Source organism: Pseudorca crassidens, chromosome 3, assembly GCF_039906515.1.
Source record: "Pseudorca crassidens isolate mPseCra1 chromosome 3, mPseCra1.hap1, whole genome shotgun sequence".
In the NCBI taxonomy this organism is placed as follows: Eukaryota; Metazoa; Chordata; class Mammalia; order Artiodactyla; family Delphinidae; genus Pseudorca; species Pseudorca crassidens.
The window spans coordinates 73314047-73341856 of NC_090298.1; the positions used below are offsets into that span (position 1 = coordinate 73314047).

General features: G+C 36.6%; 1 protein-coding gene and 1 long non-coding RNA gene across 8 annotated transcripts; one reads left to right on the forward strand and one right to left on the reverse strand.

Annotated features, from left to right (window-relative positions):
• ARRDC3 (arrestin domain containing 3) lies at positions 1–14371 on the reverse strand. 5 transcript variants are annotated; one of them, XR_010942033.1, is made up of 8 exons: positions 13842–14371; positions 9833–9914; positions 7535–7682; positions 6367–6469; positions 5767–6023; positions 5275–5437; positions 4850–5042; positions 1–2746 (listed from the first exon to the last, which is right to left on the reverse strand). XR_010942033.1 is itself a non-coding variant. In XM_067731219.1 (8 exons), the coding sequence occupies exons 1-8, from the start codon at positions 14119–14121 to the stop codon at positions 2690–2692; spliced, it is 1245 nt and encodes a 414-aa protein (XP_067587320.1). In that variant the 5' UTR covers positions 14122–14367; the 3' UTR covers positions 1–2689. The 5 variants fall into 5 exon arrangements, 4 of the variants coding, with proteins under 4 accessions (XP_067587320.1, XP_067587322.1, XP_067587324.1 ...); XM_067731219.1 differs by having other exon boundaries at positions 4850–5004; positions 13842–14367; XM_067731221.1 differs by lacking the exons at positions 7535–7682; positions 13842–14371 and adding exons at positions 10019–10103; positions 10848–11188 and having other exon boundaries at positions 4850–5004.
• Positions 11407–26761, forward strand: LOC137221490 (uncharacterized). Of its 3 annotated transcripts, none has more exons than XR_010942034.1 (3): positions 11407–11922; positions 17671–17761; positions 26636–26761. It is a non-coding gene; the product is annotated as an uncharacterized lncRNA (long non-coding RNA). The 3 variants fall into 3 exon arrangements; XR_010942035.1 differs by having other exon boundaries at positions 11407–11904; XR_010942036.1 differs by lacking the exon at positions 11407–11922 and adding an exon at positions 14433–14568.
• Positions 26762–27810: the final 1049 nt, after the last annotated feature.

The window sequence follows — 27810 nt, forward strand, 5'->3', positions numbered from 1 at the left end:
TTTACAAAAAGGAAAAAAACCGAAAACACTTTTATTTTCCACAAGGAAGAGCAATAGGAAAAATTAAATCATTTCCCACATATTGTTTTCTTAAAACAGCCTACAAGGACATATTCAGCACCAAATAAAAAAGAAAAAAAGAGAGAAATTACAAACAGCCACAGAATATAATCTATAAAGCAAACATTTAATATTGCACTTCGTTTTGCTAACGTTTTGGATTTTACTTTTCCTAATTGAAAAATCAGGAATCTATCTTGAATACTGGAATACACCTGTGAACCTCACATCTTATATCAAGAATTGACCAATATTTAGAAAGAGTAATGCCTCTAAGTAAGAAAGTAAAGGAATACTTTAATGGGGAAAATAAAACTTTATTTGATAAAGTTTTATATATTTGAAACTTTATCACATTTTGTAACCCAGTGCCAATTATCAGAATATTGGTCATTCTTTCCTCATGTGTTATTTAAAAGAGTACATGGTGATAAGTATTCCAATGCTATGCATATCAATAATTGTTCCCTAGTCAGTTAGACATAAGAAGAGAAAAGGGATTTTCTGACAATCCCCCCACCCCCCGCCCCAACAAAAATAAAACCACCAAATGCCCTTTATGCCAAATATTCCATTAGCTTCTTTTGAGGGGGACATTCACAAAATGATTTAACAACAATAAAAAAATATTTCACCCCCATTTCCTTATTATCTAGTATTAGTTTGCTATGGGAGCCCAAACCCTTTAACCGAATCACTTAAAACGCGATTCATTTTTACATGGGCTTTCTTCACCCTGTCAGCATTTTTCAAACATGAATTGTCTTCCATGTTTTCTTAAAGGCCACTTATGGAAAAGCCTATTTGTTTTGTATGAAGCTTTAAGACAGTATTTAACCAGGTCAAGCACCAAGCCAGAGTTACTATTATTTTCAGCCACTTTATTAACTGTGGGATTAAATGGCAGGATAGATGTTAAGACCCATTTCACGCATATGTTGCAACACCAGAGATGCTGATTTTCATTAAGATACATCAGAGCTGAATTCCTTCTAGAATAAGACAATCAGTACAGCTTGGTACCTTGGAAAATGCAGTTATAAGTGTCTTCATGAATGCTGGTATATTTATGAGCCAACTGTAAATTATCTTTAATATAAGCTATAATTTACTGATGTGATCGTTCTTCATAACTATATATACTCAAAGTGTATGATTTCTCATGCTTAGCAAAATCTTCTTTAGGTAATGGAAGAAAATACTTTCATTAAAAGAACCACAAAAATATAAAAGTTATTATTCCAGCACATATTCTAGTATTTGTAATTTTGAAGTTATACACTTTTAGAATAAACTTGGGTTTTCAAGCTCTGTCAAGCTTGAGCAGGATAGGAAATGTATAAATTGAGCTCTCTAATCATAATCTGAACATATATATTCCTGCTCATGAAAATACTCTGCACCAGCAAAAACGATTTCCAACATATGTGTTTTGGAGGTAATTATGTAACTCTGTATAAAAATAAATGCACTTTCTCCTCCTTTCCAGTGACTGGAAAACTTCCATACTTTTAAAATAATAATAAAAAATAACAATAATTTTAAAGAGCAACAGCCCTTAACTCTTTGCTGGTGCCTGCCATACTGCCTCTCTTTACTCCATTCTTAGCTCTGCTAGTTTCTTCTCATATGTAATGATAAAAAGGCAATGCGGGTGGGTTATCACTTTTGTGTATGTCCCTTTTCCAAATTTCCCTCTTCAAAAAGCCAACCAAACAAACAAACAAAAAAACTCAACAGTGCAACAAAACACAAATAGCATTCCAACAGTTTGGCAAGTGATGCGTTCACCTGAGATTAAGTGATTTTAGGCAGTCAGTAACAAAATGCTGCTTTGCTGTAATAGTAGAAAGGCAACAAATTCTTAAAAGAAACCAAGAAGGTATACAATCTTGACAGTCTCTTATTAGCTTCCTCCTCTTATCTCTTTTCCCACATATCTGTTGCGTATCTACTACAGTAGGCTGCAAAACATACAGCAAGAAGGATTGGCTTGAAGGCATTTGATGTTTGTAAATAAATCCACAATAGGATCCAAGCTGAAGAGGTGATACATGGTCAGCCTAGTAGGACAATTCTGAGCATGTGCATACGCAGGTAAAGTCCAGGCTATATTAAATTAAAAAAAAAAAAATGTCAGTGCGTTTTTTTCATGTTAAAGTTTTTTTCAAAGCTTTCTTTTGTTCCTTGTTGTGCTCACTGCAAACAAGTTTTAAAAGAGTATCAAGAGTCTGGCATAAATGGAAAAAAAAAAAGCTGTAGTGACATGGAACCGCACAATGTAAGCATTGAGCATGTGCAAATTTTCAAATCAAAAGAAGGAAATCATCCCTCTTTACAACGTGGTGTCTTGACACGTATGACCATAGGCTAAGAAGACTGCTCTTAGTATGTGCCAGTTTTAAAGGAAAAAAGCTTAGATCTTCAAGCATGTTGGAGCAGTCCCAGAACGTTGCTGTAGGCTTCTAAAGCATGATCACTGGTTGTTTCATGTATTCGCCATTTTTCTGGGCAAAAGCAATTCCACTTCCTCTGAAAACGTGTCTCCAAGATACTTCTCTGTCCTCAGCCGGGAAGGGAAGAGATACAGTTCGGAACCCACATCAACTTGATTTAATCAAGTATTCCTTCAACGAGACGGGCAGGATGGTCTATCATCTGCTGACTGATCAGGATTTGGATCAATCTAGAAAGAAAAGAGAAAAAAAAACCCAAACCAAAGTTAATTGATAAGGTTTAGTAAGAATGCAGCAAATACACTAATATTCTGAGTACTGGTTGAGAAATGTAATCAGAAAGTACAGAGTTTGTATGGGGAAGAAAGGGTATTAGTATCATCTATAAAGTACTTGCTATTCAATCACTAGATTAACAATTAAATTTAGAAAGGTATGCTGGAATAGTTTTATTTGACAAAAGCTAAAGGTAACATTCTATCAGAGAATGGAGTTTTACTCAGCACTTAGTCATACTTAAGACTCAAATACACAATTGGCCAACATTTTCATAGTGGTGATTTTCTTCTGTAAAGTATCCATTTCATCCTGTTACAAAAAAGTCAACTCATCTTTTCCCGAGCTTTGGGAAGAATGTAGTTGTGTAAACAAAGTTCTTGCTGCTTACGTGAGGTAATAACTCATGGGTGTAAAGCCCTAGGGAGGGCCTAGGAATACAGTGTATATCAAGAAATAGGAATGGTGAACCCAAAATGCTCTAGAGGCTTCCCACCTTGCCTCTTTCTGTAGAGACTTTCATATACACATACACTTAATAAAAGTGAACATATTTTAGTTGTTTCTCAGGTACAAAGAGAATGGGCACAGGAAGGCAAATTGTTGGGTTTAATACATTTCTTTTACTGAAAGATCTTTTGGACAAGACCCATTTACAATACTTTGCCCCCTCTATGTGGCTAGATGTAAAATAATTAAATCACACCGTGAACCAATATAGGGTTTTAAAAGTTTTGAATTCTCTTAATTATCTTTAGTTCATTTTAAAAGAAGGAGGTAGATTTTATGACAAATTGCTTAAAAGTGGATACTTAGATTGCCATTCTTTTAAAATGCCTGTCAGATCAAATCACAAATGAGGGACTTAATAAGCAAGACAGAAACGTCAGAATAAAAATGTAGTGACAATGTTTCTAAAAAGTGGGAGGACATTTTTAGCATCTAATAATTTTATGAATTGAAATAGTGGGATAGAAAAATTATGTCCAATCAAAAATCTGCAGAGAACAGAACAGATTCTGAACATCCTATAATAAATGAATAAAGTGGATTTCATATTAATCATATCCAAAGGAAAATTAACTCTTCTAGTCATGGTATTAAGGGGAAAAAAAATAAAAGCAATTCGTTGAAGAGTGAAACAATCCTTTTATGTCTTTCTTGGGAGTAATATTTCACTGTAAAATAGCTATCTAAACTACAGCAACCAAAAAGAAAAAGCTGATGCTAGTGATTTACAAAATCATTTGGTATTAACATTGGTATCAAGGCCAACTCTAAAGTCCCTACAATGTGTTATTATGTATATATATATTCTTTAGTATCCCGACATTGCTGGATTGCTCCCTACCTCCTTTCCTTTGCACATATTTTTCTTCCTGCCTGGAACATTCTACATTTTGAGAATACTTACTCTTCAAGAATCAGTTTAACAATCACCTTCTTAGGGAAGCCCCTCCTGATTCTCAAGACCCAGCAAGCTGCTCCTCAAATGAACTGTGCATTACTATTACATTGTTAGGTAATATTTTGCTTCTAAGTTTGTTTTTCTCACCAGTCTGTACGCTTCTCCCAAAGGCCATGTTTTATTCATGTAAGTGCTTAGTTACTTGAGATGAATAAAAATAATCTAAGAGTACAGGAATGCTGTTTAAGATGTTATTACATATGTTATTTTCCCTTATGACTGAGAATATTAAAATATGAATATTAAATTGGAAAAGGATGATAAGATAAATTCTAGCTATTTAATCAATGACTGTAAAATGCCAGTTCTATAGATGCTTTAAAAGATGATTTATTCCTTTAACTGGCATTTTGGAAGTATGAGGTCAGATCATTATCTTTATTTCCCCAATAATATAAGAGACCAGTCCTACCTCTGGGTCAAACTTAGTAAATAGTGACAACTTTATGATCTAACTTTTAATCTGTTGTTCAAAATTATTTGTTTTTCTCTTATGATAATCAAAACCTAGCTGTGTTTTTAAAAAGTCTGCAATACTGTTTACTAAGAGAGTCACAGCCCATTTTGTACTTGAGGGTTTGATGCTTACCTCTGAATAAAGAGGTGGAGGCAAGAAACGAAACTCCTGAATATATGCAAACAGTGGTCCCTGAAGCGCTCTCTCAAAGTCATCACAAGCACTCACTGGTGCAAGATTATTCCGCCTTTGTTCCTCTGTTACCACTTCTGCATAGCTGGGTGGTGCTGAAGGAAAAAGATACACGCAATTCGAACAGCACGTTCTTATGCATGTCAAAATACACAGAATAGAAGGTATTAAAAAGGACTGTCAAGGTAACATAATAATAATCTGTCTTGTGATCACAACTAGGGGGATATACATTTTAAACCTAACATTAGGGGCACATCTTCTCTCTTCAAGTATAGACAAACTTTAATCATAAAATATCAGAAGCAAAATTATGTTCTTGAAAATAATAGATTAAGCTTAGATATGCATTATCAAATTATTACCTTCAGGTCTTTCAGGTAGGGATAAACCAAGCCAGTTCATATTCATGCTACACTGACTGCTTACACTTGAGGTTCTGCTACCAAATGGATGTAGAGGAATGGTACCAATGACAAGTGGCAAATTAAGAAATAAATCCATAGCTCCAGGAATATCCACGTATACCTAAACAATGAAAGGAGATGTTAGGTTTAGAATGCCAAGTACTATTTCCTCTAAAAAAATGAATAACCCAATCTAATGTTATTTGAGGCTCTCATTTACTTCATTTTTTAATTTATATACATATGATATACTTGAAAAGTTTCTCCATCGTGTACATTTACCTCAGGTAAAATTAGTAATTATATTCCAAACTATATAAAGAATTACATATAATTATATATATCACACATGGAATAAAAAAAAATCAAATCCTGGATAAGACAAAATGATACCCTTACGACTTTAAAACCTAAAAAAACCCCACCCCAAACCCTTAAATCTATACATACCATTAGTGAATATTCCACACGGATTATACTACAGTCGAGGATAGAGGGAGAAACTGGTGGAATTTTCAGCAACTTGCCATTCCACGTCTCTGTCTTTCCAGATGATAAGGATTCCCCACGCAAGTTAGCCACGAGCTGTTTGACTTCCTTCATTTTCCCTTTGGCATAGAAGGCCTGTGTTTGGTAAATGGCTGCCTTTGGCACCACCATTCGGGAGGAGCAGTTCTCAATCTCAGCAAATATCTGAATTGATTCACCTACAGGAAAAAAAAATATATCTACTGTTAAAAACCAACCAACCAACCCCAAAACAAATGTAGACTCTCAGGCTAAAGTCTGAAAGTTCAATGAACTACATGGATAAAAAGCTATCCTAGAGTGGCAAATAACTTATAGTTATAAAAATAAACACATTTACAGTAGCAATTTAAAAAAGAAGACTACATTCCAATTTATAAAAGGAAACTGGATAAGCACAATTTATGATATTTTACCAAAGAATACTGTATCATGTCTTCATTTAGTAGAAATAATGTAAATTTATACACAAGAGCTAAGTGAAGAAAGATCATTTTTTGTGGGAATCCACCTCATACATACCTGGCGTATAGCCCTTCCTTTCAATTTTGGCACTTAAGGATATTGGGCCTGAGGTACAGAACCAGCAACAGAGAGTCTTTTCTTTTGTGCCTGCTTGGGGTGACTGTAAGAAATAAATTTATAGAAAATGATCAATGTATGAATTGAGACAGTAATAGAATGTTTTAAAATACAATCTTAAATTCTTGAAGAATTTAACATTAAAAGTAGTGTTGTTTTCTTTTCAGTATCCAAATATACTTTTCCACTAACCAATGGGCTTCTGATTTATATTAGTACTTTTGTCTTTATACATATATTAGTATTTTTGTCTTTATACAAGTTTCCATTCAATTAAAGAAAAAAGGGTACAGGGTTTAACACCATATTTCATAAACATAGTTTTAGCCCAGGCTATTTACATACACAATAATTAAAAAACAACCAAAAAAACAGAAAAAAAAAAAAAAAACCCTTTCCACATTCCATTTAAACTGCCTTTAAAAAAAAAAAAAAAAAAGCAGTTTGGAAAGCAACTTGGTTATAATCCCAAATGATAACATCTTTCTCTGAGACTGTAAAACTCAATACATAAAAAAAGAAAACTGCTCATTTTTAAGATTAATTTTACTTGCTTAAAGATGTTATTATTTGTTTAAACCAAGTAAAGTTTTTGAAATCAAATTTGAATCTTGTGAAAAAATACAATTAAAAAAGATTTCCTTTAAAATAGAATTTAAGTTTTTTCATGAAAATAATTATCTCCCCATCATTTGACAACTATCCCTATATTGGAATAATGCAATAAATAATACAAATTTTAGATTATGATATTTTCAAGTTAAGTGATATTGTTATAATAATAATTGATACTACTCTTCTTTTTCCACTAAAATTATTTAGGGAACAGATCTATTCGTTATTGCTGTTACCTTCTGAGGAAGATATTTCATACCAAATACTGGTCTTACTTTAAAAATTTACTTAAAGTTATTACAGTATCAGAAAATGTGAGCATATCCTGCATTAATTTCTGTGCTCTTAACTATTTTTTTGAAAGTGGTATTTATTTAATTCAAAAATGAAGTTACTATTTAAAAATTATAAAGAATGTGTATGTAGTTTAGGTGATTATTCTTTAATATTTATATGCCAAAAACAAAAAATGAAGAATTCAGTTAGTTCTTACCAGTAATGAAGGAGTGTTGATATCTATATGCTCAAAGACTGTAAATTCCTTCTTTAATTTTACTGGTAGAAGCCAAGGCCTGTGCAATTCGGCTTTCACCCAATAGCGCACACTGCCATGTCGGCCTTCGAATGAGGTAGCAAGTGGTCTGTGCAGAATATAAAGGTCAATATATTAATCTTACACCTCTTTTTAATATTTATACAGTAGCTCATCATAGAAGTGTTAATATATTGTAAGTTTATACATCAATGAGTTATCAAAGGCATAATTTACATTTCCAAAGGGATAAGTCACTGGGGAAAAAACCTTCTGTTTCCAAATAATAACACAAAGTTGTTAAATATTACAGAAATTTGGTTAAAAAAGCCAGAAGAATACAATCTCTTTAAACTAAGAAGAGGCTACTTTTAATGCTGGTGGCAAAATTACGAAAGTCTGGAAATGAACAATTCTTGAAAAGGTCAAGACTTTAGTTTAAAAATAAAGTTAAGAATGGTTTAACTATTTCTATTGAGATATTCTGGACACTGGTTAAACACTCAGACCAAACGACTCCCTATGGCGTTCCATTTTTCATTAACTAAGAATTATTATTATCTCTTATTATAGTAACTAACTAAGATTTAGAAAAGGCCTGGAATAGTCGTTATAGTTTCAAAAGTTTTTCACATTTCATTAAATCCACTGAAGCTCTAAAAAAATGCTTTTACATTTCCCAGTTTACTTATGTTCTAACTCTTTTTGGCCATGCTTTCTAACTATACTATAGACTTAAAAAGAAAAAGAATTTTTTCTGTTGACCTGTATCAAGAGAATCATAATTCTTTTTCAACTCTCCCAGATTTTATTACTTGTGGAAGATTTTATTTTAGTGAATTTAGTCTCTTTTTCATAATTTCATTAGAAAAATGCACAAGGTTCATTTATTTACAAGGTAGAGTGCTTTTTATGAGGAGTAGTGGTGTTTTTGTTTTGTATTTTAGACTTCTGCATTAACTTGTATAGCAGAGAAATAAAACGCAGGATCTATGCTAGTCTTCTAGAGTTTACTTTAAATGACTGGTTTATAGATAGAATTTTTAAAAAATATATTAAATTACTTCCATGCTTTGAAAATATTCAGGCCCAAATGTATTAGTCCTATTGTATTCAGACTTAAAATAGTTCTCTCAGAAAGTAATTAGGGCATTATATTAAAAATCATGTTCTTAAGCAATATGATACACAGGATACTCTGAAAAATACCCTTTATGAACTCTATCCATATATAACAAGTACTAGAATTTAAAAAAATACAGAATTATGTACATTTGGCACTTGACGTTCTTATGTAATGCAAGTTTACCTTTCAGAGCAAACAGTACAAGTGCCACTTTGCATGTTTTAATATCTGTTAAGGCATTTTTTTCAAAAATTACTCTTTGTATAATTTCCTCTAATGATTTATTATTACATTAACAATATACACAGGCTTCCCTGGTGGCGCAGTGGTTGAGAGTCCGCCTGCCGATGCAGGGGACACGGGTTCGTGCCCCGGTCCGGGAGGATCCCACATGCCGTGGAGCGGCTGGGCCCGTGAGCCATGGCCATTGAGCCTGCACGTCCAGAGCCTGTGCTCCGCAACGGTAAAGGCCACAACAGTGAGAGGGCCGCGTACCGCAAAAAAGAAAAAAAAAAGAATATACTACTTTCCTTCTTCCTTTCATACTAGATTCCAAGCCTTATATTAAGGTATCTCTGACGGATGTTTCCTTTTAAGTACAGGTCATAATATCTCGAGTGACCTTCTCAATAGCTCTTTGCACAGAAGCTAATGAATTCATAACAGAAAAAACACATCACTTCTAAAGTGAGGATATTCTTAATTATTTTGACTTTCTTAGCTTACTGCTGTTGGGTACCATCAGTAGAGAAAATGATCACTGAATTTTTATAAACTACTAAATGAGAGACTTGTTATGTTCTACCTTTTCTGCTAATGCTGATGATAAACTAAGTATTAAATGCTTACTATTTTACTGGCACCTTCCAATTCACTCACTTTAAATGAAATACTATTCAAGTTTTAAAAACCATATAAAACTTGAGACAGCATACTAAGAATTGAGCTTTGCTTTCTATAATATTGCCACTCTAGATTAAAAAAATAGCTTCTTTTCTGAGTATATGTTTTCCTCTAGCAAGTTTCAGTAATGAAAAGGGTTTTTTTTTTTTAAACTAAAAATATTTAAATTTAGTATGTTTCATTTGAAAAGAATGGATGTTTATGAAAAATGCCTGTTACAAAATACTTACGTCTGTGGAAGCTCGAAGCTGAACGCATATTCATGCCTTCCTGAATGAATAGTGTTGAAGCCTTCTTCGGAATTATCATCATCTAAAACAAACAGAAAAAGAAAACAAAAAACTTGTTAAACCTTTACACTCTCTTCCTGGTGGCAGAACTTTAAAGATGCTCACATAGTAATTAAGGCCACAAACTTTAGAGTGTGAGAGATCTGAGTTCTAATTCCAACTTCATCACTTCCTCTGGGTAAAATAAAAGTCCTGTCTTCAGTTGCTTCATCTGTAGAATGGGGATAATTAATACTTATACCCCATAGTTGGTTTTTCAATGGAAAACAACCTAAACTGTAAAGCATCTATGTGTGACAATACAGGCTCAACAAAAGATCCAGATTTCAAATCTCATACTAAGATGTTACCTTTCTCTTCATCCACTTACTTAAATAGACTATATATAAAATGAAAACTGTTCATGTAAGCCTTTTAAAATATGTCAGTTTTGATGCAGAAGATGTGAATGTTAAAGCTCTAAAACCATTAGAAAACTCTGTCAAATAGATGTTGGAATTAAAAAAAAAGGAACAGTGATTTTAATGTCAGTTTCATAGCTAAAAATAAAAATTCTTATTGAACCTAAAATTATGACAATCTCAGTCTGTCCTAGCAACAGCTAAAATTTCGCATATATATAAAATATACCTTAGATTTAAAAGGTGCCTGCTTAATGGGAAACAACTGTCACACATCCTTGAAAAATGAAGACTAGGTTTGTTTCCCATTGCTAGAAAAAACGGGATGACTTTATTTTACAACCAATTTCTTTTGCTCAAATAGGTTTATCTCCAAAACAAATATAACGAAATGTGGGAGGGTGTTCTGGATTCTTAAAATGATTTTCTAAAGCGTTCCGACCGGGTAATTTAATTACATAAACGTCTACTAGCGCAGTTTTCTCGGTGTAGAAACCTTTATCATTAACCAGGAGACTAAGAGAAACGGGTATTATCATTTAACTTTCCCTCACCAAAGTAATGAATTCACACAAAAACCGTGATGCTTCCCTTCCACCACAGGAGAAAAGGAAAAAAGCGCCTATATGTGGAAACTTGTATTCAAAAAAAATCACCAAGACTCCCTTCTATCTCAGTAGTATTTTCTTCTCCCCCCGTGCAAATCCTCTCCACGGTATTTCAGCACGGAAATCCCGCTGACGAGCTGGGGGCCATTTAAAATCGCTCCCCCCGACAGCGCCCAAAGTTTGTCTCCCTCTCCCTTTCTTCCCGTCTCGCTCCCTTTTTTGTGCCAGCTCAGCAGTCTCATCGAGGCGAGCGGCGGCGGCCGCGCCGTGGTAAACAAGTGCCGGGCTGTCAATCAAGAACTAGACCGGAGCAGGAGAGGACCGGCCTAAACCGGCGCGAGCAGATCCCAGCCGGCCCGCCCGCGCGCCGCCGCCGCCGCCGCCGCCCGCGCGCCCCGCTATACATACGGCATATGTCGCACGGCGCTCGCGCTCGCGGCCGCGCAGCCTAGCCTGCTGACGTGGGGCGGGGCGAGCACGCTGCGGCGCTTCCGCTTTACACGCCCCGGCCGGTGACCGGTTCGATCTGGCTCGGGCCACCCCGACACCTTTACAGTTGCGGTGACGGCGGCGGGGAATGGTGCGCGGGGTGCAAGAGCCCCAAAGAAACAATGACAAGTGGGCAAGGAATACTCGCCGAAGCCCCCACCTCACCCCGCTTTCAATGTTAGTGTCACTTTTCCTTCCCCGTCCCGGCCAGTCTTGGCGCTCTCTCCCCACTCGGGTCACATCAAGGTAGCCAGTCTACTGACTGCATAGAAAGGGAAACACGCTGTTTCAGCTAAGAAGACAAGCGCTTACAGAAGCTGCCTGACAACTTCCACCCGAAAACGTGGAAAATGGGGTCCTGCTAACGCTGCCCACCCAATTTCTCCGTGAATAGAACTGGCAGCTAAAAAGTTGCGCCCAGGGCCATCCGGCACCTGTAAGGCCGGCGGAAGCTTCTCCTCTCCACTCTGTTGAAACCTATAGACGCTCCTTTCGGTGCTGCAAGCGGGCCCAGGTGAGGGGCAACAGAACGGTATGTGATATGAGCCCCGCGCGCCTCCAGAAGCCCGGGCAGGGATGCGAGTAGGGGCGGGGGCCGCAGCTCAGGAGGAACCTTTACCGGCGCACGCCGGTTCCAAGCCTCGCCCCAGCCGGCGAGCCCACTCTCCCCACCCGCTCGCGCCCAATCCAATCAGAGCCTGGCATCGCCTTAGCAACAGGCTAACAAACCCGGCTCCGCCTATCGCCGGCCGCCCGGGGCGGGGTCGCAGTTACCAGGCTAGTTTGAGAGGTCCCAGTTTTAAGTCATTGAAACTATTCCAAGCGAAGCTCGTTCTAGCTTGCAGGGGTTGAGGGGTGTCTCGTGGGGGTGCGGGGCACGTAGTGTTCTTTACTATGAAATCGTGGCGCAATTAATGAAATTGTCCCCATAAGTCGTTATTGTACTTTTACCCCACTGCAAACCTCAACTCCTTAAAAACCTTTGTTTCTTCTCACTCATCTTATAAAAAGCTGCCAGTCCAGGAAGGATCAAATACAAACTTGTGTGTCCTGTTCAACAAATACCAGGACTGTCATTAGGCAGTTGCATTTCTTATCACTGTCACTGTTTAGAGAGGTTAACTAAAAATTATTTCAGGATGCAAATTACCTATGTGTAACTGAAAATCCAATTAAAGATTGATTTCATCTTAATATTTTAAAAATAATGCATTCATGCTGTAACTCAAAGCACCCTACGTTTCTACATTTGCCTTAGTTCAATTAGCACTTCCTCGTGGATGTGTAGTTTTTAATTAAAAATGGAGGTAAAAATGTGCTCTACTCTGAAAAGTCATCAACATTCGAGTTAAATACTGCATTAAAAAGGAGAAGGACAAAATTACATAACCAGTTTTAACACTATATTCTTCTTGGGCTAGGAATTAAGTCATCGCCACCACCTGACGCGTGTAACCAATCTGCTGAGAGCAGAACAAGCGCCCCTCCTCACCACCCCCCAGAACTGGTCCGAAACAGGATTGAACCGCTTCTAACAAAGGGTGGAAACTTAGAAAAACAAGCTTAGAGTCTGCTATATTTCCACAATGTAACCATTTAAACAATAGATTTGAAATCTCAGGACCCCTTCTCCCTTTGACAACCCTTCATCTCCAGTTTCTAACCAAAAATCATATCCAACGAGCCGAATACTTTTCAATTCCATTTGACTGGCACGGGTTTCATTGAATGCACGTTCCAAAGTTAGGCATGATGCTTGGAAAAGAAAATTTCTGACCCTAAATGGCTTCTAAAACTGACTTTAAACATATCATAATGATAGGTGCTGTCCTTTAAAATAGAGAATGCTTGATGTAAATTTCTAAAGGAACTGGAAAGAATAGGAAAAAACACGTGGGGTGTTGATACCATATGTCAAAATAAACCACAGAAACCCATTATCAAAGAACAACGATCAATTCTCTTAAGCCTTTTGCGTGTCAATATTAAAAATGAAATACACCTATTAACCCACTTAAAAATGTTACTCCATTTCTTCACTGAAGCTTAGTTTTTAAGATCTAAGGTTGCAGAGTACAAGGGAAAAACCTAATATTGGATTGCAGCTTTTAGCAATTCATTTGAAAACATATTAGTAAAATTACTGAATCGCACATAAGCAGAATTTATACGTAAGGTGGAAATGGATTGCAAGTGTGTATGGCACAGACCAAGCCGGGTATAGAGGTAGTGGAATAAGTGCAGTTTGCAGTCACTTTGCAGATGCCTGCATGCATTACGGCTTAACACACGATGAATGTCAAGGAGAATTCAAATCTTCCACCTTTCCAACCTTTATCAAACAGCTATACGTTATGGTAGGAGTAGGATTATATTAATTCAGGAAAATTGAAAAGGTACTTTGCCAAAGAAAACAGGTCTAATAATTTCTGAATAATGTAAAAAACTTACCTCTTTCGTGTCCAATTAAGATGTCTTTATGGTTGAAATATTCTACTTCTTCAGTGTAATTCTGTGTATAGGCAGTATTGGAGCCGGCGTTTCTCGATTCGGTCCAGCGTACTTTCGCATGTCCTCTTGCATGAATTTTAAGAGATTTTACTCTGATTTCCCCAGTAACTTCTAAATTCACCCTTCCTGAGACTGTATCCCCACTAGAATACACAGGGACATTGCTGTCATTAAGACAGTCAAAGCTTATTGTCAAACTCTTTACCTTTCCCAGCACCATGTTTATAACAAAATCTATAAAAAATATAATGTAAGACAAAAAAGTCAAGATCACATATAAAATGTGATCTTCACTTAACACTGATCGATGTCTTTGCCGTGCAAAGAGCTTGCAGGCAGGATCAGTGATTCTTTACAAATAGTTCATTGAGATTTCTTAAAAACTCAGGGCAGCACACAGGCTGCTGCTCCGCGATCCTGCTAGTCTCAGTGGTCTCCTTACAAAGACGGGCGGCTGGAAGCTGCCAGCTCACTTTAAGAGCAGCTTTGTGAAAAACAACCCCAGTGCGCATGCGCACGCCGCGGCTGCTGTCCGCCCTCCCTGCGCGCCCCCTCCCGCTCCGCGCCCGGCTCGCTCGCGGGTACAGTAGGTGTACAGCCAGGGGAAGAAGACACTGGGGCTGCCGGGAGGCTGAACCTGACTTCTCTTCATTGTAGGCTCCTATTGGTAGGCAGGCTACCGTAAACCCTCGACGTGCAAGCTGGAGTCCCTTACTGAGCACAGTCTAGTAGAAAGATAATGGCCGAGGGAGGGAACTGGGGGACAAGGTTGGGTGGGGAGCTGTTTGCAAAGACAAGTGAGAATAAACTGCTGAGTGACCGGCCCGAAACGTGCGTTCCCAGCACTGCAGTGTTTTGCCCACTGCCCTGATGGGAGGAGGAAAAAGTGATGTGTGTAGAGAGATGGGGGAAGGGGAGAAACCGGTTGGGCAAGGGCTGGTTGTTGAACATAATCTAACGAATTTCAAAAGAAAATGTAATAAAAACCAGAGAAGAGATAATGTTCATAGACAAGAGCATTCTTGGCTTGGAATTTTTTCTTTTTAAAACCAGTGCTTTGTAGGCAGGGTGGAAATGAGCCCAGTCGAGGTCAGGTCGAGACCTTAAAAGAGAATACTATAAGGAGCAAGGAAGAGAAGCAAGTATAGTTTAATCAGTATATTTTGCTTTCTCCTGAACTGCTTTCTCTTCCATCTCTTAATTCGATAGCAACGAAAAACAATCAAGTTGCGAGGGAAAAACAAGGTTTGACCACTTCCTAGAAGGAAGAAAACGTCCTTTTTTGAGACACCACCTACCGCTAGATTTGCAGGGTATGACATGGTTACAACACCTGTGTCCAGAGGATTAAGAATAGGATTCGGCCTAAAAAAGTATCACCTTATAAAAGGCAGCATGACATAGTGTTTTAGCTGACATAATGTTTACAACAGCGTTGAAAAATCTTTGTTAGAAGTTAGTGAAGTGCAGAATGTTTTTTTAAAAAGCATGGTTTGTTATATAAATAGGGCTTAATTCTGTAAAGCTTTAATTTTAATTTTCAGCTTTGGACTGTTCAACATAATTCTCATTATACATCTTTCTTAAGGACAGGTACATTTGTCTCTTTACTGTGAACGTTTTGGTAACAAATTTCAGTGCTTTTGTAAAATCACACCGGGATTCAAGGCATAACAGCATAATTATCTAGATTTTTTTGCAATCAATGAAATTGCTTATAGGAGAGAAATATAGGGAAAAAGAATATGAATCTGGAAGTATATATACATAACCAAATACACTTTGGAAGATTCTTGGCTGTCTGTGTCTAAGCCGTTTTAGGTTCTTTTGTGCAGTGTATTTGGATAGGTTGAAACTATGAGTCACAATACATTGAGCTCGTTCATTGGTCTTGCTGGTTTTTTTGTTGTTTTTTTTAAAGAAATTAAATTTTACTTAGTTGGGTTTTAGTTGAAAGGCAGTATCTTGGAGTCAAGAGCATTGTATAAATTATATAGCGTATAAATATGCAAACTATTTAGACAGTTAATGGACAGGGTATTTACCTCTGATAGAGCTTAGATGGTTGTGCTTAAAACTGAATTTTTGTATTTGAGTGGGGAGAATAGTCTTTTTTTTTTTTTTTTTCCCTCTCTTGGATGACACCTGGTGGCTATTTTAGTTGTTCAAGTACTTGGGATCTTGTACTAGCTTTGTTAACAGATACTATTTGGGTTTTTTTCGCCACCTAGTGGTAAATTTGTTAAAGTGTTAGCGTTAAGGTCAAATATACTAACCATTCAAACAACTTTGGGTGTGGATTTAAAAGCACAGTTCACAATGATGCCTTTATTACCAAAGCTGTTTTAAATTATTAAGGGCTAGTGAACAATTGCTGAATTCTTCAGAATTTTTAGTAAAATCTCTCCAGTCGGAATATAACTTATTTTTGAAAAAATAAGAATCAGCTGTTTAAATCAAACTAGAATTCCATTTAACCAAAAACTTGAGATTTACTCGTAGTTTGGAAAATTGTTTAAGCACATTAAATGATTCAACCCTGTCACTCTATTACATTATTCCTTCTGTTTGAACCCTTTAGGATATTATAAATCATTATCATTATTTATTTTTCTTCTTCTCTTTATTTTTTTTTTACAATGTCTTCCTAAACACTTTAGTAACTGACAAGTTGCCAAGAAATTCTTATCCCCTATAATTTTTACTTAAGATCCTTCTCACTTACCCTAATTATCACCTTTCTTCTCTTTGGATTCAGTCACGTGACTATTTCTTAAACACCTAAACTTGAGTTTACTTGCTTCATTTTGTTTTCCTCCTCCTATTTATTCAAACTATGAAAACATCAGAAACAAACAACCAACTCTGGCACCTCTAAATCCCTGCTTGTGTTTTCATTTCCATGAAAACACTTGGACTAAGTTTTGAATGTTTTCTCTCATGACTTTTATAACCTCCCCTTTTCAAGACTCCTTATCTAAATATCTACCCTGTAAACAGCTTGAAATGCTGTACTGTAGCCATTATTTGTGGCTTCTGGACTTGCTTTACTGGGCCTTTATTGTATTTTGCGTGAAATTGAAGCTGTTCATCTTTACCACCAAGGCTCTTTCCTACCACACCCCAGCCTACGTCTCATATGCCATCTCCTCCTACTCATCTGCTAACCCTCTCTACTGTCAAGTACATCTTCTGTCCCCTTTGTTAGCCTGTCTCCCCCTTGCCAACATGCAGTTACAAGCTGCTTTCCGTGCCCAGAACAGTATCCCACGGCTGTGTTGTCTCCCTCCTTCTAGCACAACTGAATAAAACTCTGACTAGGCAGAGTAACCAGTTCCCTCCCCTTTTTATAGCTGCTTCAGAACTTATATGGGAAGCTCTTCTTATGGTATTTGTTTCTTGGATTTTAAACTCCATGGCTGTTCCACCTTACTGTATAAAGGTTTAAACTCAATCTCAAGAACTCTGTCAAAAACAGACAAATGATAATTGCTATCACGGTATATAATACTGAGGCAACATGTCAAAATTACTGCCAAGTCTGGAGTTTTTCACATTATATCAAAATGCTCAGTATCATTAAAAAAAACCCAACAGTCCATCTCAACTGAAAGTTTTGCTTTGTGGTTGTAAGAAAAACTGTATCAGCAGTCGAAACCTATTTCTTAAGGAAAAATATGAAATCCATGCTTACTCCTTATTTTAACTAACACCTGACAGGCTTGAGTGCTGTAGAACTAAGGGAGGTTTTGTTTGTTTGTTTTTTAAGTCTTAACTCTGCCTTTCAAGATTTTGCAACTCTGGCTCAACTCTAACATCTTCAAGATGCAGCAAATTTGACTTTGATGTGGAGATTAGAGGTAAGATTTGCTATACATAGTATTAGCAAAATGAGTAAGATTTGTTTTTTATGTTAATTTTATATATGTTTGTTACATTCTTTGTACTTAATACATGTTTTAATGTCTTGTGGATTTTGTGATAAAATTCAGTACCAAATTTGGTTTCTGTTTTCCATCGTTAAATAGTGTGGTATGTGTTATGTGAATGCCATTTAATCTTCTTATTTTTGATTTTCGATTTAATATAGAATCATTCGTAATTCTACTATTCACCCGGAGATGCCACTGTTAACATTTTGGTACATTTCCATCTAGATGTACAACTAAGAAAGAAAAGCATTACCAGTTAAGCAATGATAGTGCTTCTTATCAAGTACACTTTTTAAACTTTAAAAAAATTACATAAGCTTTAGGTGTATAGCATTATAATTTGACACCTGTACACACGACAAAGTGATCACTACCACAAGTCTAATTGCCATTCACCACCATCCCCTTCCCCATTTTCACCCACCCTCCAAACCCCCTTTCCCTCTGGTAACCACTAAGCTGATCTCTGTATCTATGAGTTTATTTTTATTTTATTTTGTTTGTTCACTTGTTTTGTCTTTTTAGATTCCACATATGAGTGAAATCATAAGGTATTTGTCTTTCTCCATTTGACTTATTTCACTTAGCATAATGCTGTCCGGGTCCATTCATGTCGTTGCGGATGGCAGGATTTCCTTCTCTTTTTATAACCAAGTAATAATCCGCTTTGTATATATAACGCACCTTTATCCATTCATCCATCTATGGACACTTAAGTTGTATCCATATTTTGGCAATTATAAACAATTCTGCAGTGAATATGAGGGTGCACGTATCTTTTCAAATTAGTGGTTCCGTGTGCTTCGAGTAAATACACAGACATGGAATAGCTGGGTCATATGGTAGTTCTTAATTTTTTGAGGAATCTCCCTACTGGTTTCCACTGTGGCTGCACCAATTTACAGTTCCACCAACAATGTATGAGGGTTCCTTTTTCTTTGCATTCTCTCCAACATTTGTCATTTCTTGTCTCTTTGATAGTAGCCATGCTAACAGGCGTGAGGTGAGATCTCATTGTGGTTTTTGTTTGCGTTTCCTGATAATTAGGAAATTATCTGCCTGTTGGCCATCTGTATGTCTTCTTCGGAAAAATGTCTATTCAGACCCTCTGCCCATTTTTTAATCGGGTTGTTTGTTTTCTCGTTGTTGAGTCCAGTAGGCTATTTTGACAACAGATTTGATTAGTAGCTCCAAAGGTATAGTCTCTTTAATTAATTTGTAACACTTAGGCCCTGCTAAGTTAGATGAGTTGAAAAACTTTATTCATCCAGGCTCAAAGTGGCATCAGGCCTACAAGAAGGATCAGACATGCTAAATTTCTTTTCTGAACTATTTTATGATTTTTGACCAGGCACAGCATTATGTAATGAGGGTAAAAGAATTCTAATTATAATAACTCATATTTTCTGATGGATATTGGGTTTTAGTGGCAAAGTATAATTGAAAGGAACGAGTTCTCAGTTTTTTACATAAAACTCATATTTGGCTAACTGGAATTTCATGTTCAATATCTTACTTGGAGAATTTTACCCTTCCAGTCATCTACATTTTTTCTTTTGATGTTGAGGATCATTATGAATGATTTAAAAAACCCAAAACTTGTTACTCACTGCCACTACCTTTTCAATACTGTTTAATGGAAGCATTTTACAAAGGTCTGCCATCTAAGGTTAGTTTTATTTATTGTGGTTAATTATTATTAATATCGTAATTTAAAAATTGTAAGAGAGAATTCTTGCTCCTCACCCATCTGTAATCAGCTCAGTTTTCATGTTACTTTCATTTCTGTTGTTGGGGAATTTTACTTGCTACCACACTGAAGAAGTAGCTATGATGAAGGAAGTGTTTCATGTGAAAAGCTGTAAGGAGGAGGGGCAATTTAAGTTTAAAAGTTTGCTGAGGACTCACTGTCTCCAGAATTTTACGAATTTCAAATGACCTTGTTTCAGGATTATGGAACAGGTTAGGTGATAGCTAAACCTTAAAATCACAGTTTCAGTCTATGACATAGTAAATTCATATGTGGATCATCAGCAATTAGCTTTATATTTGTCGTTTTTGTAACATAAACATCTTTGTAGTTCTTGTATAAACTTCTTAATACATTTCAGTGGAAACATGAGGCAACTAAAATTTTCTTCCTCAACTTGCTATAACATTTTGTGGTCATGTAAGAGTTTCAAATTATTTTGCTGCAGAGAATCTGATTGAAAGAAATTTAATGCTTTAATATTTTGGACTTTGAAACATATATGAAGGATTTTGTTGGCAGGGAGGTACACATGCTGTCGTGAAGATGTATAAAGCAAAGTATCCAAAGTGAAGAACAGAATTAAATCATGAATAATTTACAAATTAAAATAATACAGTGTGTCTTGGTTTTTAGAAAGTGGGAGTAGTGCTTAGATAAAGCCAAAACAATTTTGTAAGGTATGTGTTAAAAACAGAATTTGGAAGCTAGAGTAGATGCCCTTTTACCCAATACTTATAATGTCCAAATCATATCTTTTGCACTCTTAGAAATAAGGAACACTTAGTTCTACCAGTGAGCCACTTGAATAGGGAAACATCTTTTAACTTTAATTTGTCATTTATTATTATTATTATTTATTGCTATCATTTGAATCTGTTTTGGTGAAACTTGGTAAAAGCCCTCAGAAAGGTGAATGTGTAAGAAGAAATTGAGTTGAGCCCTGCCCCTCCCATAGGTCTTTCTGCAAATGAATAGGAGGGAGAAAACCTTTCAGAAAGGGTCACTTGATAGAAAACTAGCCAGTGGGAGATTATTGCAGGCAAACACTGGATTGTAAAATAGTCATGATCCTAAAGAGGATAAAGTAGGAAAGAACAAAAGACCCAAATGTTATTCTTTTTCTAGCACTAGCTTTTCTCAACCTCACAAAGCTTGATGATTTTGTTCTAATCATATATATATGTATATATATATATATATATTTTTTTTTTTTTTTCTGTCTCTGCAATGATGGTAACTCCAAATGAAATGAAATGTTGGCCACTGGCTTGGAGACAGTGGTGGCCAATAGTTAGAGGGCAAAGCTGATTAAGTGAAATGCATAAAAATCACCAAAACACTGGTAAGAAAGACCCATCAGAGACTAGTGTGGGGCTGAAAGCCAAGAGATCTGTCTCCTGGTGCATATGGGGGACAGTGAAGGATGAGAGGAGAGTGGTGGTGGACAGGTAGTCCAGAGATGCCTCTGTGGTCAGACTCACGTTCAACGAATGGGCATGGCGCAGGCATGTCTGGTAATGACAGCAAGTCAAGCAGACTTTTCAGGGGACTGGGAAGCCTGGATGATAACAGAAGATGGGGGTGAGGATGGAGCAGTTTTTTCTTTTATAGCTGTGTGGCACATGCATACATTGGCCAAGAAGTCCAGAAACTACCAGGTTCACTGAGTGGGGTGTGTATGTGAGAAAGAGATCATCATTATAACAACCAGAATACTAGCATATCTTACAGCAGCCATTGTGCTTTCTACTCTTATTTGGTGTTTCTACTCTTATCTTATTTAGTCCTCTTAACAGCCCAATGAAGTGAATACTATTATATCCATTTTGTAAACAAGGAAACAAGCTTGGGATGATGAAGTAAGTTGTCCAAACGTATACAGTTGGTAAAAGGTGGTGCTAGGATTTGAACCTGTGCTCTTAAATCATTAGGCCATACTGCAAGCAAGTCAGTAGGCTTATTTGTTAATAACTCCTCCAAGAAGGCTCCTGTAACCATCCTTTCCTCCCCTAGTTTGGATTATATATTTCTCTTCTTTGTACACAGCACCTTTTAAGACCCTGTTCCTTAACAATCTTTTATATAGTTTGTACATTAATTGCCTCTTGCATAATACTCCAAGCCTCTCAAGGGCAGTCTCCATATCTTATCTAATGCTCAAGCGTTAATCATTTTTATATTTCCAGCACTTAGCGTAGTGCCTGGCAAATAATACACGCTCAATAAGTATTTATTGATATGTGATATATTGATAATGGAGTGTTACCTTTAAGCAATTTTCCATTGTAAGATTGTAGAATCTTTTTTTTTTAACATACACATAGTAAAGTGCACAAATTGTAAATTTACAGCTTGATTTTTACTTATTTATTTAAATTTATTTATTATATTTATTTATTTTTGGCTGTGTTGGGTCTTCGCCGCTGCGCACGGGCTTTTCTCCAGTTGCGGTGAGCGGGGGCCACTCCTCGTTGAGGTGCGCGGGCCTCTCATTGCCGTGGCTTCTCCCGTTGCGGAGCGCAGGCTCTGAGTGCGCGGGCCTCAAGTAGTCGTGGCACTCAGGCTCAGCAGTTATGGCTCACGGGCTTATTTGCTCCACGGCATGTGGGATCTTCCCAGACCAGGGCTCGAACCCGTGTCCCCTGCACTGGCAGGCGGACTCTCAACCACTGCGCCACCAGGGAAGCCCCTGTAAGATTGTAGAATCTTATGGGAAGTTTTCCCAGAGGACCACATGAGACTGAAGAATTAAAAATAAGATTTAAGTTTCAAACCATCATTTTATAAAAGTATGCCGATTGCCACAAGGTCACCATCATGATGTATTATCCAATACTAGTTAAAGCAAATAAGGATTACTATTTGCTAAAGTTTTATGGTTATAAAGTAATAATCATATTAAAATTCATATATCCTCTTTGGGCATTTTTCTACTTATATTACATTTGGTATATTGTTTACAACTGATGAACAAAGAGTCTTCCAGCCTGCTTTTGATTGCTTAGGAAAAATCCAGTTGTGTGCCACAGCAGAGAGCAAAATACAAGACTGTAAGAATTTGGGAAGTTAAATGAAACTTGTAATATTGTTTATCTGTATTTTAACAGTGTTTCACAGCTGACATTTAATAAAGTATTCTGAACAGATTTGCAAGTAGGTAATAGGTTTATTTCAAAGATTTCAATTATGTAATATTTTATTTGCTACATATATTTAGATTATGTATCGGTGATATCTCTCTTAGAAATAAAATCACTAAAAACATTTCTGAAGACAAACACTTCTTCATTCATACGTTTGGTAAATTCATCAGTCTGGTATGTGAAACCCTGGTCATTAAAAATATATATTATTTTAAAATGACTACATACATTGTTGACTCTTGACCAACTTGAGGGTTATAGGCACCAACCTTCCCCCTCCCCTGTGCATATAATCCGTGTATAACTTTATAGTCAGCCCTCCATTTCCCAGGTTCCTCCGAATCCAAGGTCCTGCAACCTCTGATTCAACCAACCCTAGGCAACCTTGGATAGCCTAGTACTCTAGTATGTATTTAGTGGAAAAAAATCCCCATATCCATGCAGTTCAAACCCATGTTGCTCAAGGGTCACCTATATTTTTAAGTATGTTTTTATTTTTAAAAATAATGAAACAATTAGGTGGAAAATAGTGCAATTTTTGCTGTGGAGAAGCAGATTTTTATGCATTTATGACTTGAGATGTAACATTCTAGATGCTTGCAAGATATCACAAAGCATGAGCAATGGTTAGTACTGTGGATTAAATTTGTTTGTATAAATTTAACTCTGAAAATATGAATTACTTTTTCTTTAATAATGAAAAGAAAAGCTTTAGGGATGTGGTTAGTGTATTTATATGCTTTACTAAGCAAAGGGGATCTATGATTAAATCATATAATTAACAAAGATAAAACAATGATAGTTAAATTTAGAGAAAGTGTAGTCAGTGAGTAGAAATATACAATCATGTAATTCTGAATTTTCACTTCTGGAAGATGAAACACAATATAAGGTAGAGAGCTTCAAAATACCCACATATTTTTCTTCACAATTATGAGACTCCAAAGAGCTTTAAATATATTATATTCAATGTCCAGTCTGTCAATGTAGGACTCATTAATTGTTACTGTTGAATGGTTATTCCTTTTTACAAGAGGGCTTTCTTTCCCAAAACAATGTTTAGTTATTAATAAACAACTCTTTAAGTGATTGAAAACATTGTTTCCCACAAATTTATATATTTGGCACTCATTGTTTTGTAATATGTTAAAAGTGTATTTTCTTATATATATATTTATATATTTGTGTATATATATATATATATATATATATACACACACACACACACACACACTATATTTGCTATACTATATATATGTAGAATTTGCCGTGGGGACTTACATGTGTTTATTCACTAGAAAGGAAGGAAAGAAATATCCCATTGCCTGAGCAGAGCTAATAGTTTCTGGTATTATTTCCCAGAAGATAACTTTCTGTAAGAACATGTGTTTTCTTTAAAAAAGTAAATAAAATTAAAAAGAACTCTAGCCTGCACGCAGCAAAGAAGACCCAACGCAGCCAAAATTAAAAAAAAAAAAAAAAAAACTCTATCATAGAGACTTGTGATATTTGTGTTAAGAAGAAACAATCTTTACTTGCTTGATAAATAGGGTACATAAAAAGATTAGGTATGAAAAGAAGACAGCTAAGGAGCTCTAGAGAGAAAAAATACGTTTGACTATTTACATAATTCTTAAAACATAAAATGATGAAGGTGGTGGGCTAAGCTCTTCATGCGCTTTATATCATTTGATCTTAACAACAATACAGTTATCCTTGTTTTACAGATGAGGAAATTGAGGCTTAGAAAGGTTGAGTAACTTGTTCAAGGTCACACCCTGAGTGGCAGAGTTATCTGTACAGAAATGCAGTTTAAGAGGGAATATAAACAAATAGTTACAATAGAGATATGTATGCAATAGACAGAGTTACTAGTAGGATTAGTATAGCGTTAGGGAGCATCTAGCAAATATAGTGAAGCCTGATCCAGTGTTCAGGCAGAGCTTTCCCAAAAGAGTTGAGATTCACTAGCGAGGAGAGGGAAATTGGGGGAGTGCTTAATGATCAAGCTAGAGAAGTAAACAGAGGCCAGATTTTCAGAACCTTACAGTGAGAACATTTATATTATGATTGTCCTGGTTGGGACACTTGAGAGTGAAAAGGAGGCCAATAATGTCTGTGTTGGTACAACAGAAATGAACAAAACCTGTTTGGGCAAACCAGGAATTCACTGAGATGAGGAACATGAGAAGGAGTGAGGATGATAGTGAATTTGTATTTGTTCAGTTTCATATTTGTTCATTTAAAATTTTTTTGATTTTTATAATTCTGAAACAATTAAAAATTGATAGAAAATTTCCAGGCATAAAAAGGTACAAAGACTATTTTTCCTGAACCATTTGGAAGTAATTTGCCAGTATGCTGCTCCACTACCCCTGAATACTTTACTGTGTATTTCTATAAATAAGGACATTTGCCTACATAAACATAACACAACCGTGGAAATCAGGTCATTGACATTATACATGACTACCATCTACTCCACAAATCCCAATCAAGTTTGTTGTCTTAATACTATCCTTTAGAGCAAAAGGATACAGTTCAGAATCACCTGCTGCATATAGTTATCATGCCTCTTTAGTCTCCTTCAGTTGGGAGCAGCAAAACAATCTTTCCTGGTTTTTAATGACCTTGACATTTTGAAGATTACAGATCGGTTGTTTTATGGACTATACCTCTGGGCCTTTTCCAGCCTGGGTTCTGGAAGGGAATGAAACCCTAACATCCTAGAGCATCTATTGTATGAAAAAATTAACTTCTCTCAGTACACCTAAAACAGTATTAGTTATGAAGCATTCTTGAGAGAGTTGAGGAAATAGTCACTGTGTTCTCTGGCTCAGCTGAAGAAAGCTAAATTATTAGATTTTGACAGGAATACCTCGAAAGTGATGATGTTTTCTTCTCATTGAACTCTATTAGATGACATACAATTTTGATTTGTCCCATTACTAATGGTCACTTGATTAAGGATGTGTCTGTCAAGATTCTTAACAATGAAGTTTTTTTTTTTTTTTTTTGGTAACTAGTAAGTATTTTGCAGGGAAGTTCTTTGAGACTGCAAGTATATCATTCCTAATCAAACTTTCAGTATACTCATTTATTTATTTGTAGTACTATTGGGCCTTAATTCATTGCTATCATTATTTATCTTGATGTTCAAATTGTGCCCAATTTAGCTACAGGAAACCCCTTCCAGGTAGCTTGTGTGTCTCTTGACATGTTTCCATCACTTTTTGACTACTTTCTTTCTTTCTGGTACAAGATATTAACAAGTTTATCTTGTACTTTCCCTACCCTAGCCCTGGAATCAGCCATTTTAGACCTGAGTCTTTTTAGTGGCGAATAATATTTAGAAGACAGGATCTGGGCACTAGGTGTGCTCTTTGCTTTTGGAGTATGGTGCTTGAAGGCTCAGTGAAGAGAGCTAGGACATATATGCATGTATATATGAATGTATGTATACACCTTTGCATTATATCTATCTATCTGGCCATGAATGTACACTGATACCATTAGTTCTAATCTAGTACCTCAGAGTTTCTTCTAATTTTCTTCCTTTACATATATGTTACCCCCCTTTTTTTTTTTTTTTGCGGTACGCGGGCCTCTCACTGTTGTGGCCCCTCCCGTTGCGGAGCACAGGCTCCAGACGCGCAGGCTCAGTGGCCATGGCTCATGGGCCCAGCCGCTCTGCGGCATGTGGGATCTTCCAGGACCGGGGCACGAACTCGTGTCCCCTGCATCAGCAGGTGGACTCTCAACCACTGCGCCCCCAGGGAAGCCCTACCCCCTTTTTTGATGCTGAGAAACCTGGCTCCCTTTGGCCTTATTAAATTTACTTGTTTAGCCAATCTCCCTGTATGTAATCAATCTCTCGTTTCCACTGCCATCCCTTCTCTCATATAGATGCACTTTTCTCCTGTGTGGGCTCTGTTATCCACATCAGACTGCCCCTCTACATGGATGTATCCTCACCCTACTCAGGCTGGGCCTCTCCACACTGGACTGACCTTTCTGTGATGCTGTCTTCACCCTGTACCAGGTGGGCTCTGACTCGCATGCTGCCATTGTTTCTTCTTCCTGGGCCCTTCCTTCCACAAGCAGGGCAGATATACAACTACTTTAATTTAGTTGTGAATGAGAAGAGAAAGGGCAGTAGCTAAAAGGTGACTCATTCAGGAAAGAATTGTTTTTTTATAAGATGCCCATCTGGAGGGTAAGTTTAAAGATATATCAATAGAAGAGACAGAGATAATTGATAAAGCTGCTTCTCTCAGAAGGTAGAAAAGAATGGGATCTAAGAGCATAATCCTAAGGATTAGTTTTAAGTATGAGAAAAGACCATGTTCCCACTCCAGCAGAGACCAGGAGGGAAGAATGGGTTTAATACAGGTTTGTTTGAGAGTTTCCTGCCTGGGAGAGGAGTAAATTTCCATCCTATGGCTTTTACTTTCTCTGTATGGACATTCTTGAGAAGGAGTCATTTACTTGGAGATTTGAGGAGAGTGGAGAAGGTTCTAAAATCACTGTGGAAAATGAGAAGTGAAATGAGCAAAAACACAGGAAGATTTCTGTGTGGCATGGAAAATCTGACTGAAAATAGAAACTGAAAATGAGTGAAGACACTAACCCAAACGGTTGCAGTATTTTCTCCAGCAGTCCCAGCACTAGGAGTGGAGAAGGCAGTTTTTATCAGGCAAACAGTTAAATAGAAAGACATGGTGCAAGTAAGTTGAGGATATTGGCTAGAGAGAGGTTGACATGAAGGAAATGAATATTGAATGTTGAATAGTTCTTTTGTAAAGAAAAATTTATTGAAGTGTAGTTGATTTACAATGCTGTGTTAGTTTCAGGTGTACAGCAAAGTGATTCAATTATATATATAATTATGTATATTTAGATTCTTTTCCATTATATGTGATTACAAGATACTGAGTATAGTTCCCTGTGCAACAAGTATGTCCTTGTTGGTTATCTATTTTATATACAATAGTGTGTATATTTTAATCCAAAGCTCTTTTAATTTATCCCTCCCTCTCTTTTCCCTTTGGTAACCATAAGTGTATTTTCTGTGTCTGTGA